This window comes from Mustela nigripes, chromosome 17 (assembly GCF_022355385.1).
Source record: "Mustela nigripes isolate SB6536 chromosome 17, MUSNIG.SB6536, whole genome shotgun sequence".
Taxonomy (NCBI): domain Eukaryota; kingdom Metazoa; phylum Chordata; class Mammalia; order Carnivora; family Mustelidae; genus Mustela; species Mustela nigripes.
The window spans coordinates 32,603,901-32,616,530 of NC_081573.1; the positions used below are offsets into that span (position 1 = coordinate 32,603,901).

General features: G+C 44.5%; 1 protein-coding gene across 1 annotated transcript in view; it reads right to left on the reverse strand.

Moving 5' to 3' along the window:
* The window catches only part of AMFR (autocrine motility factor receptor), a 39,108-nt gene extending 29,536 nt beyond the window's left edge, over positions 1 to 9,572 (reverse strand). Inside the window, exon 1 of the mRNA XM_059383957.1 lies at positions 9,222 to 9,572. Within this exon, the coding sequence (XP_059239940.1) occupies positions 9,222 to 9,476 (255 nt within the window). The 5' untranslated portion in view covers positions 9,477 to 9,572. The remainder of the gene's footprint in view (positions 1 to 9,221) is intronic.
* Between the last annotated feature and the right edge of the window lie 3,058 nt (positions 9,573 to 12,630).

Here is a 12,630-nt window from a genome sequence, read left to right on the forward strand (position 1 = left end):
CAGTGCTGGTCTTCAAGGAACGGATCTGGGGCATCAGAGGGGAATGGAACTGAGGAACCAGGAAGAAGGAAGAAACAAACTGGCAGGGCTGTCTGAGAACCGGAAGGCCACCAGGAGCCACCACTACAAAACCAAGGCCTTCTTCAATAGGAGATGGGAAATCTTCTCTTTCCTTAGATAATTAAGAGATGGATATCCCCACACCTAAACAACAAATCTAATGCTCACAAAATGAAGGAGTGGGCTGCCCTTGACCAAGAAGCTAGTGGGACACATCTTACCACTGATGCTCAAACGATTTTTTAAAACTCTGCATGACCCCACAAGCCAAAAAGACCCAAAAAGTCTTTTGATAAAGACAGTAAACATGACTTGTATTGAGAACACATGGAAATGAACCCTAACTCAATGTAAAGACTGCTTCAAGCTTTGATTCACTAACTTTACAGGAAGATGGCCATAATCTTCTTCCCGGGTCCTTCCTCCCTCTATTTTTAAAAGAAGCAAATGATACTGTGGAAGGAAAAAAAAAAAAAAAGACCAAAAAAGTAATTATTATAAGGAAACAAGTTCCTTCAGATCTAGGTCTTCAGGTCCCTCTCAGGATCTCGCATCATCCACCCCTTCGGGAGAACACACACAATGGCAGCCCCGATTCCTTACAAAAAGATTAAATTACGTTTAGTCCTATTCTGCCTAATGGGACAAGGAAATACGTGATATGGTCTTAAAGAATTAAAAAAAAAATAGTTTGGCTGAAACTGCTCTGGTCATTAATTAAACCTGCAAATAATCAGGAAAAATCCAAATCAGTTACCCAAAACATCCTATATCCCTAATTGGTGACTCCCTGGTTGAAGAGCCCTATACAAAACCGCCCAAAAAACAGCTTAGAAAACTCATTTTTAAGGAGATGAAAAAGATGTGCAGGTTTCTTTTCATTATGTTTGAAACCAGCCAATGGGAACTTTAGTCATGCTAATTAAGAAAAACTTAATCAAACAAAACCACAACCACAATCCTTCATGCCGCATCTCCTAGCTGAGCAGTTTTGGGTTTTTGTTTTTGTTTTTGCTTTTTTGGTTTTTTTAAAGTAAACTCTACCCCCAACGTGAGGCTGGACGTCACGACCCTGAGATCAAGAGTTGTATGTTCTATCGACTGAGCCTGCCAGGTGCCCCTGAACGGAATTTTTTAAGTCAGCCAAACATCCCCTGGCCTAATTACAACACAGTTTAAAAAAAGAATTCTTGCTGGTTTTGCATGTAGTAGCATAGGAAATAAAGAAAGTCCGCACATTGAGAATTACTTGTTCAAGGCATGTGGGAGGTTAAGAGAAGTGGGGGAGCTCTAGACCCTGCAAAGAGCTTTTAGAATCTACAGGACACAGAACTTGATAAGCATCTAACAACACACCTCGCAGGCTCCAGGGACAGCAATCAATACAGGAGAAGAAAGTAAACTTGGGTGGCTTAATCATTGCTCTATCCAAAAGCACATTCTCATATATCTTGGATTACAAAACAAAAAGTAGAGTATTATTTACTATTTCTCAGTTACATTTCTTAAAGTTCAAAAATACAGTTTAAAAAATCAATCTTTTTTTTAAATGGAGTCTGTCATAATTCCATCACTCACAGATAATCATTTATTTTAATTTCAATATAAGATTTAAAAATTAGCAAGGATAAGGGGGGAAAAGGAGAAAATATATTGATACAAGAAAGGGAATTTATGTAGAAAGGAGCTAACTTTCTGTAAACTTAATATGAAAGCTAGAGCTACACAGAATTGAAACTAAATTGCAACTAATAATGATTTTAAGATGATGAACAAAGTGTTTTTAAAAACACCTTAACGATTATTAATAGCTATTCTATGTCTATTTATAGAAAAATGACAATATATGATAAATTCTCACCTGATTAAAGCCTTGAAAAATTACAAATATGGAAATAACATAATTGTAGCATTCCTCACTTAAAAGCAAATCCCATCAACTACACTTCAGTTAGAAAAAAAAAAATCGCCTATACGAAAAAAAATTTTAAAAATGGGGGCCGCCTGGGTGGCTCAGTCAGTTAAACATCTGTCTTCAGCTCAGGTCATGATCCAAGGGTCCTGGGACAGCACTGGGCATCAGGCTCCCTGCTCAGCAGGAAGCCTGCTTCTCCCACTCCCTCTGCTCTATCAAAAAATTTAAAAAATCTTTAGAAAAAAAATTTTTTACCATGGTCCTACGTGTGAATGTTTGCTAAATTTCACACTGTATGAAACCATTTCTTCCTGGGCTTCCAAATAGGACAGAAAGCAAAATAAATGGATAAGTGGTGTTTTCTAACTGAAATATTTCATTCTAAAAAATTAACTAAATACATTACAGCAAATCCCAACCAGTAATATTCTTACAGAAACCACACGTTAACCCAGATGTAAATCCACCTTCTCACCTCCAATAATCAAAATGAGGCTCACCTCTAGCACGCCTGGTCTGAACCACACATTATCCACATAGACCACACCAAAAGTGCTAACTTCGCTTTATCTGTTCTATGCAACTAGCTAGTTTTTCCTTGCAGGCAGAACCCAGACTGAATGTAAAGATGAGGAGTTCATCACTGGAGCCCTGTTCGCCAACAGCAGAAAAATGGAGAACAATTAAATGTCCATCAGAGAGGCAAGTTCAATAAACTGCCAGCCAGCCATTCGGTGGAATACAATGAAGCCAGGATAACTAACTCAGCAGCTCTCTACTAGCATTGTATGGAACCTTCAAGATAACTCGTTCACTGTTAAAAAAGCAAGGTGTAGAAATGCCATTACCACGCTACCCTGTATGTAAGAGAAAGCATATGCATATGTACACACAGATTCATCTGTATCATCATAGATGGGAACAGTGTCAAGGACTTGAACAACCTGTTTCTTGGTCTTCTACTTCTACTAATAACAAGAAAGTGGTACTGGGGGTGGGGCGCCTGGGTGGCTCAGTCGGTGAAGCGTCTGCCTTTGGCTCAGGTCATGATGCTGGGGTCCTGGGATGGAGACCTGCATTGGCCCCCTGCTCGGCAGCGGAGCTTCCTTCTCTCTCTCCCTCTGCCCGTTTGTGTGTGTGCTCTCTCTCGCTCGCTCGCTTGTTCGCTGTCTCTCATATAAATAAATAAAATCTTAAAAAAAAAAAAAAAGAAAAAAGGTGGTAATGGCCACTTCTGAGAAAGAGAAGCAGAAGACATACTTTTCACTGTACCTCACTGAGACTTCTGCACCATGACCATGCATTATTTAATTTTTTAAATTAATTTTTCTTTTTTTTCTTTCTTTCTTTCTTTTTTTTTTTTAAGATTTTATTTATTTGACAGAAAGAGAGATCACAAGTAGGCAGAGAGGCAGGCACAGGGAGAGGGGGAAGCAGAGAGCCTGATGCGGGGCTCAATCCCAGGACCTTGAGATCATGACCTGAGCCGAAGGCAGAGGCTTAACCCACTGGGCCACCCAGGCGCCCCTTTAATTAATTCTTCTAAAGTTTAGAGTCTATTAAACTTTCTGACCAGTTCTGAAGTTCCACATTTATTTTTCTCACCATTGTGGGAGACTGATAACTAGCAATCCCAAACTGGGTGGCCTCAGTGATCTTGTTACATGGTGTTCCTACTGTACTAAAATGCTTCAGAAGTTTCTCTTATCTGTGCCAATGTAAAAACCTTAAATACTATTTTTAAAACCTCAGGAAACATCTTTCTTTTGTGTTAGCCTACAAAAAGAAAAAAAGAACAAAACAAGTTTTGTTTGTTCTGAGCAGCCTATAACAAAAAACATCAGATAGTAGTGACCCCAAGGAACTCCTACTTAATCAGGCTTAAAGTAATTCCCTTTAAGTCCCCATAAGAAAATTTCCCTCCCAGAATGGGTCTACTGTGCTACTTGGGAACAACAGAAACTAAATTATAAGACAGTTTGGCTTGAGAGGAAAAGAGAAAAGAGCAGATAACTCTGAAACAGCTTAGCCACGTTTTTCACTGTGTAACCCTGGAGGTATTTTGGGTCCTGTAACACGCTGGCCACCAATGGGGTGTGATTTATGAGCTTGTAATGAAAGCTGGTTAAAGTACCAGGAACTGTCTCAAGAAGAGAATCAATATGGTTATTTCTTAGTCTCCTACTTAACACCAGCACTAACCACCACCTCCCCCACACACCATTGTCTCTTCCCTGGAAGAACAACTAGAACACGTTATCTCTCTGCAGGCTCCCTGTGACAAGTATAAAATGACATAATGAGGCACTTGGGGGTGCTCTCGGTTGAGCGACCAACTCTTAGTTTCAGCTCTAGTAATGATCTCAGGGTCGTGAGACTGAGCCCTGGTCGGGCTCCATGCTCAGACAGTTTAAGACTCTCTTTCCCTCTCCCTCTGCTGCACCACCCCTCCCTCCCCAGCATTCATGCTCTTTCTCTCTCAAATAAATGAATAAATCTTAAAAAAATAAATAAATACAACACAATAAAATGCAAAAATGCATACTCCTCCTTATCACATTGATGACAGTGTTCCTCTTTTCACAATATCAGAGATCCTTCCTATATTTTTCAGTTGTTTATCTAGGCTTATATCCTCTTATTCAGAAGTGTTCCCTTTTTCCTTAGCAGCCCAACTTTTCTTTTTTTTTTAATTTTTAAAAAAATTTTAAGATTTTATTTATTTGACAGACAAAGATCACAAGTAGGCAGAGAGGAAGGCAGACAGACAAAGAGGAGAAAGCAGGCTCCCCGCAGAGCAGAGAGCCTGATGTGGGACTCGATCCCAGGACTCTGGGATCATGACCTGAGCAGAAAGGCAGAGGCTTTAACCCACTGAGCCACCCAGGTGCCCCTGCCCCAACATTTCTAAAGCTAATATTTTTCTCTAAACTTCACTGGAATAGTCAACTCATAAAGACTCAAACCTAGTAAATTACTTTTAATCCCGAAGTTTCATAATTACATGAAGATGGGCTCTTTAAAACAGGAGTCAGCAACGTTTTCTCTAATGGGCTATCAGATAATAAATGTTTTAGGCTTAACAGGCCACACTCACCATCAAATAATCTTCCCCTTAAAAAAAAATTTTTTTTGAAAAATAAAAAAACCATCATTAGCTAAATGGACTGTACAAAACAGGCCAGGCCAAACAGGCCACCAGTTTGCCCACCCCTGCTCTAAATGGTCAGTTGTTCACTTTCCTCCATTTTTGTGCCCCCCCCCACCGAGATGTGTATTTAAATTACTTGATTTGCATATAACTATGTCAGAACCTTAACACTTATATTCTCATTTCTCCATTTTACCATGTCCTGATCTTATAATTTTAGAAGCAAATCTGAAAAAAAGGAAAATAAAAAACAAGAAAGGAGACAGTAATGAAAATAATATGAATAAAGGAGTAGAAAAGCCAAACACTCCTGTACAATTCAAAACAATATGGAATAGAGGGGCACCTGGGTGGCTCAGTGGGTTAAGCCTCTGCCTTCAGCTGAGGTCATGATCTCAGGGTCCTGGGATCAAGCCCCGAATCAGGCTCTCTGCTTGGCAGGGAGCCTGCTTCCTCCTCTCTCTCTCTGTCTGTCTGTCTACTTGTGATCTCTTTTTGTCAAATAAATAAAATCTTAAAAAAAAAAAAAACATATAATACAGAATGGATAAAGAGGTACTTAACCAAAGGGCCACCTGAAAATTATAAAATAAGCCTAGGTCACCTGAAAACCGTAAAATAAAATTAGGTAAAAAACCTAATCTCGAATGAAACTTTAGAATGAAAGTTCTAGAAAGACATGAAGAAACAAGTGATCACATCAAACCTGGGCGTTTGCTAGTGTGAGAACACTGGAGTCTCCCCTTGAACCTATTCTCAACACCCACACGGTGGGTGGGGGGCGCAATTGGAGAGACCTCTTTGGGAGAGGTCTTAAATCACAACATCTCCAGGCCTCTTGCCACCCTCACCACTGCTGCCACAGGTCACTCTGGAGAAAACCGTTTCATCATGACAGCCCCTCTCCCCTCCCCTCCCACTTAAACCCTATGGCCCACAAAATAATGTCCATACTCCTTAGAAGGGCTGGCAAGGTTTACATAATCTGACCCTCACCCCCCATCTCATGCTCCCTAATCCATTTCTCAACCATTAGTAAAAAAATCACCTGGGGGCTCCTGGGTGGCTCAGTGGGTTAAGCCTCTGCCTTCAGCAGGTCATGATCTCAGGGTCCTGGGATCAAGTCCCGTATTGGGCTCTCTGATTGGCAGGGAGCCTGCTTCCTCCTCTCTCTCTCTCTGCCTGCCTCTCTGCCTACTTGTGATCTCGCTCTGTCAAATAAATAAATAAAATCTTAAAAAAAAAATCACCTGGGACATTTATCAAAATGAAGACTCCAAGGCTCTGCCTTTCCCCTTAAGTGATCCCTGGATACTATCTGAGAAACTACATTTTTCAAGTACCAGGTTGCCATTTTGAGACATATACCCCACTCTTAATCACAGGACCCAAGGGAGTTGTAATTTAAGAGCCCAGTTTATGAGCCGTTCAGCACAGGCCCTGTACTACCTTTTATATACCATCTGAGCTTCATACTCCGTTTTCTCTCCTTAAAATACACCATGCAGCTTGCTGAGATCCTTCTTACCTCCCAAGGCTGGGTTCAAATATCAAATATCACCTTCCAAGCATACTTCCCCTAGGCATCATTTTCTCTTTCCTCCAGACGCTGCCATATTTTTTTTTATGGATCTATTATGACTTACCGAATTTTGCTTTATTTGTCTATGGACTGTTTCAATATGGACTGTTTCGAGCGTGAGGGAAAGGGTTCACAGCTATGCCCTCCAGATTGCCCCAAATGGTACCTCTGAAAGGTTCTGAATTGAGTTTGTTAATCAAAACTTCCTGTTGGGCGCCTGGGTGGTTCGGTGGCTTAAAGCCTCTGCCTTTGGCTCAGGTCATGATCTCAGGGTCCTAAGATCGAGCCCTGCATCAGGCTCTCTGCTCAGCAGGGAGCCTGCTTCCCCTCCACCTCTCTCTGCCTGCCTCTGCCTACTTGTGATCTCTGTCTGTCAAATAAATAAAATTAAAAAAAAAAAAAAAAAAACCCTCCTGAGATGCTATCAGACGTGTATTAATTTAAATTGTGCTCTACAAAGATAAGTTTTAGAGATTCCAGTATGCCAAACAACAGCTAGGAGGATTTGCAAACTGGCAGAAAGATCAGTTTTTGATTTGTCTTGCTTGGTTTTTAAAAAATTGAATCTGAATGCCTTTGGGGGCAGGGTGCCAAAGGGATCCATTTTGACCAATGCCCCACCAGATATCACTGGATCATGCTATCTGTCAGCCTAAGGAAGCAGGCTTTGGAGATGGTGGCTCCTGCTCAGCTACTAGAGCAGAAACTACGCCATGGGCGAAGAGGAAAGCTTCCAGAGCACACGTGGAGGATCTGAGAAACCCAAGGCAGACCAGCATGAAAGCGGGAAAACCAGCAGGAAAACAATTAAGATCAACTGAAAAAGGAAAACAACCATCAACAGATCAGGAAGAAAAGAGAAACCTGCTTTAGGTAAGACCTCTAATGAAAAGGCTGGGGGGGAAATTGGAAATTTCTCAAAATGGAAATTTTCTCAAAAGAAATAATTTTCACAGGATAATCAACAGGCTTTATGCAGCGTTTTATGAAGAGGTGTTAACCTGGAATTTGAACACGAGTTTGGTAAAAACAAAAACAAAAAACTCTTAGGGGGAAAAAAAACCACTAAATAATACTAGTAGTTCTATAGTAGTTACAACTCAAAGGCTTATTTAGGTCTCGTACTTATGTTATCAAAGAATACATTATAATCTAAACATTTGGCAGAAACACTCTTCACATCACTTCAAGTTGTTTACCTGCTAACTCAAATGAAAAAATAGATTGGAAATTAAGACAAAAGAGAGGTAACGTGAGTTCTTTCTCTTCTCCCTTCTTTCCTACTGTTTACACAGTACCAAAGTCATGTACACAGCAGTGAAAGAATAAAACTTCACACCTCACTGTCTTCTAATAATCTCTTCATCAGAAGGACCAGAAGACTTAATCCACAGCCCACCGAGTTCATAAATCCCACAGCTTCCTGATGAAGCACAGTGGGATTAATTATAACAAATGAGTTGTGTATCATTCTCTATCCTTGGAATATTAATCTTAGTCATTTACAGCCTACTCTTAACCCCAAATGGGAACTGTAAGAGAAGACAAGCCCCAAGACACCCTAGTGAGCCCAAGTGACAGACCTAAATCCTGGAGCAACTTTTCTGATCATTCTGTGTCTGCGTGTGTGCACGCACGTGTGCATGTACACGCCTGGCATTCAAGGCCAAGGTGGAACCAAAGTTCTTCCAAAATACCGTTGATCTGCCCAGCTTGAAATTATCTGTCCTAACAAGCGAAACCAGCCTGTATGCCTTGTAGGTGCTGCTTTATCTTGCACTGGCAGACAAACTGAAAACAGTTTTAAAATGGATCACTAAAAGGAGAAACTCCTGAGTGAAAACGATGAGCCAGCTCTCGACTGCGAATGTTTTACTGCCTTCAGACATCAAAGGAAACTGTCATGAATCACCAGGTAAAGGCCCAAACAGGACAACCATATACTTAAGGGCAGAAAGAAAAGAAAAAAGTTAGGGGAGAGAGCCAGTCTCCTCACACAAATGTCCCAACACACCCAGATGCGTAAAATTCTCCCTTGGCCAACATTCGTCTCTGCCCCCTCCTCTTCACTGGCAGCCCATTACTAACATTCCCGTGCCGACCGAGCCGGAAAAGCCTTTCAACTTCCCTCCACAATTCCCTGAACCGCCGGGGTAACCGGCTCCCGGAGGTCCTCGAGTTTCCCTCCCGGGGTCCCTCGGGCACCCCCCCCACCCCCTAGACTCTTCCCCTCCCCGGGCCCGGCCGCGTGCCCTCCGCGCCTCGGGGAGCCCCTTCCTCAAGCCACCCCCGCTGTCGGCCCAGCTGCTCTCTCGGCGCCCCCCGGGCCACCCGGCCCCTCAGCCTTCGGTCCGCCCGCAAGCTCCCCGGCGGACCCCGCCCCCCCAGGCCCCGCAGCTGCCGGCCCCGGAGAGGCGACCCCGGCCCAGCCACGCCCCCCGCACATAATGGGTGACATGGCGGCCCCCACCTCCCGCCAGCTCCCCCGCGGCGGCCGGGGCAGCCTCGCTCACCCACACGAACAGACTGTCCGAGAGCAGGTACTGGGCCACGTCGCGGGCCCGGGGGCCGCCAGCGCTAGGCCGGGAGGGCACGTCCGGCTCCGTCTGCACCGGGGCCGTTGGCGGCTCCGGCTCCCCGGGCCCGGCCTCGGGCTGGCTGAGGGCGCGGTAGGCGCTGACGATGGTGCCGAGCAGAGCCAGGCCGCTGAGGCCCGTGTAGGTGCGGAGGCTGGGCCAGGGGAATCGCTCCAGGAAGAGCAGCGGCATGGCGGCAGCGGCGGCCTCCAGGCCCCAGGCCTCCCCGCGCTGCGGCCAGGCTCCCGCGGCGGCCTCGCGAACGGCGCCCTCGGGCTCTGGCGTCGCCGCCGCCGCCGCCGCGCCGGGCCGGGCCGGGCCGCTCCTGGCCGCTCGCGCCGCTCCGCCCCGCGCCGCTCCCGCTGCTGCCCCTGCCGGCGCGGAAGAGCCTCGGCGGGCTCGGGGCGGGCCGCCGCCCCCAGCGGGGAGCGGGCGGGACGGGCGCGGGGGCGCGGCCTCCGTCTCCCGCCCCCAGCAGTCGCGCCGCCGCCTGGCGGGCGAAGGCCTCGGCCGCAGGCTCTGGGGCCCGGCACCTAGCATGACCGTCGGCGGACAGCCCAGATCGGCGGGGCCCGCGGGCGCACAGGGCGCCGGGCGGGTCGAGCAAAAGCGTCACTCGGACCCGACGGCGCTGGCGGGCGGTCGAGCCCAGGCAGCGTGGCGATGCCCGCAGGGAGAGGGGTTCCCGGACACTGGACCCTTGGTTTCCTTAACCCGCCCCCACCGCAGTTTAAGCAAGTTAGTGCCCCTGAGCACCCCGTGGGGCCTAACAGCTTCCCAGGCGGTCCAAAGACATGCTGCTTAGGGAGTAATTAATAGGGGCTTGACCCTCTGATAAAGAATATTAATCAACAGTCTTTTTTCTCGCCAGTAAGGTTATCTTAAGTTTCTGTTGTTTACTAGTAGCCTCGAGCAGAGTCTAAAATGGACTTAATTTAACAGTAAATGGGTATGTGTTCTTCCATACACCAGGTAGGTATATGAAACAGTGCAGCTTCTTTGGAAAGTTCCTCAAAAAGTTAAAGACACGGGTAACCATCTGACCCAGCGTTCCACTCTCTGGCATATGTCCAAGAAAAATGAAAACAGAACTCTACACGAAATTTGTACACAAATTTTGGTAACAGCATTATTCATAATAGTCAAGGGTAGAAACAAGCTAATGGCCCTCACGTGATGGATGGCTAAGTAAGGTATAATGGATACAATGGACTGCATGGAGATGAGTCAGTACTGACACATGCTCCCACAGAGGAAACTTGAACATGCTAAGTGAAAGCAGCCAGACACAAAAGGCTGCACATTGTGGTTCCCTTTACATGAAATATCCAGAATGGGCAAATAGATATATGGACCTAGAAAACAAAATAATGGTTGCTTGTGGGGGCAGGGGATAAGATAGAGCAGGGATGAGGGAACTGGAGGATAAAGGCAAAATATGGATTTTTTTTTTAATTGTGCTGTTGGCTCCGAAAACTCTGAATGTACTAAAAATCATTTCAATGTACACTTCAATAAAGATGTGACCCAAAAAAAGTGCTACCAAAAAATTTTTGAGCTTGGGGGTCTTTATTCCTCATTGTTTCTCCAAGGCCTAGAATTGTGCCTGCTCCAGAGTAGGTACTCAGTATTTGTTGAATCTTAAAAAATTTTCAAAAGGACTAAACCATTTTTGAGTCTCTTTCACGTCTGATAATCTAGTTCTAAAAGTCTATTGATGGGGCACCTGGGTGGCTCAGTGAGTTAAGCCTCTGCCTTTGGCTCGGGTCAGGATCCCAGGGTCCTGGGATTGAGCCCCACATCTGGCTCTCTGCTCTGCCGGGAGCCTGCTTCCTCCTCTCTCTTGGCCTGCCTCTCTGCCTACTTGTGATCTCTGTCAAATAAATAAAATCTTTAAAAAAAAAGAATAAAAGCCTATTAATTAGAAAACAAAGATCTTTCAAAGTTACTACCATCCACTTTGGAATTGTTAGAAACATCCAAGGGCCGGTGATCAAACAGAACAATTTGGCTGGCGGGGTTGGAGGTGGCATGCAGTGCCACCATACACTTTAAGAACGCTCCGCAACCAGCATGGAGCCCAACAAGGGGTTAGAACTCACAACCCTGAGACTGAGGCCTGAGCTGAGACCAAGAGTTGGATGCTTAACTAAGCCACCCACACACCCCTCTGAAGGTTTTTTTGTTTTTGTTTTTGTTTTTTTAGCATGGTCAGATCCCACCTTCTAAAACCATTGTTTCTGGTTCTTTGCACTGTATCCTACTCCATGAGAGGACCCGGGGAGGAAGCAAGACACAGGAATGAATACTTGGTAAGTATACGGACTATGTTCTCAGTTGAGTCCTAAGGCTCAGTATGGCAGGAAGGCAACCACACCAGACCGTAAGGGGCTGGTCCAGCTTAGACAAGAGAAATATCTGTAGAGCATGGCAGAAGCTAGAGCTCTCTGCACTCCCACCCTCATTTCAGACTACCATTTATGCTTTCGGGATTCCTTGGAGACTTTGAGATGGCCCCACAGTCTCCCAATAATGACTGAGAAACTGAATTTTCTGCCTCATTTATAGAATGGTGGCTCTGATTTGGCTTGAGGTAAAGGAAATATTTTATCAATTCAGATAAAACGGCTTATGTAGATTAGGAGTCAAACCTAATTACTATACTGCTATTCACTTTTTAAATACCCGAAATCCTTTCATATTCATGATTCCATTTAATTTTCACTGTTCTTTGAGAAAGGCAGAGATCAGTTTGTTGTTGAAGATTCTCAACATCCTAGAAACTGAAACTACCTTATCTAAACAATAACCTTAAGTGTACTCCCACAGGACTCTGGTGTTTCATTAGCTGGACCAGTGTGTTTCATTACTCAATCTAGCAGAGGGGGAAACAATAACCAACTCAAGTTGTAGGGGGAAAGTCAGTTAATGGGTATACTTCAATTTTTAGCTTTTCTTTAATAATTTTTCATGGCTTTTGGGTTCCTGCAATATACAAGAGTAAAATTTTCAGAGAAACTTTACAATAACTTTATCAGGTTTGGTTCAACTTTTGTTCTGATATAAAACCTTAAGACTGTGATCTTATGACACAGGTGTTCTCATCTTTTGGGTACACTTTCTATTTAAGAGGCTGAAATTATATTACACAGTATTACATAAGCAGCAAGCACAGTGTCAAAGAACATGACTTCCAGGCAAATCTGAGGGGGGGGGGGGCTAAAGGAACCAACAAGATTTATAGATGAGGAAACTGAGTCCCTCAATGATACAACACAGCAAAATTGTGTGGCAACTACTAATCCCAGTCTTTGGGTTCCAAATCCAGTGACCGCTTCACAATGCA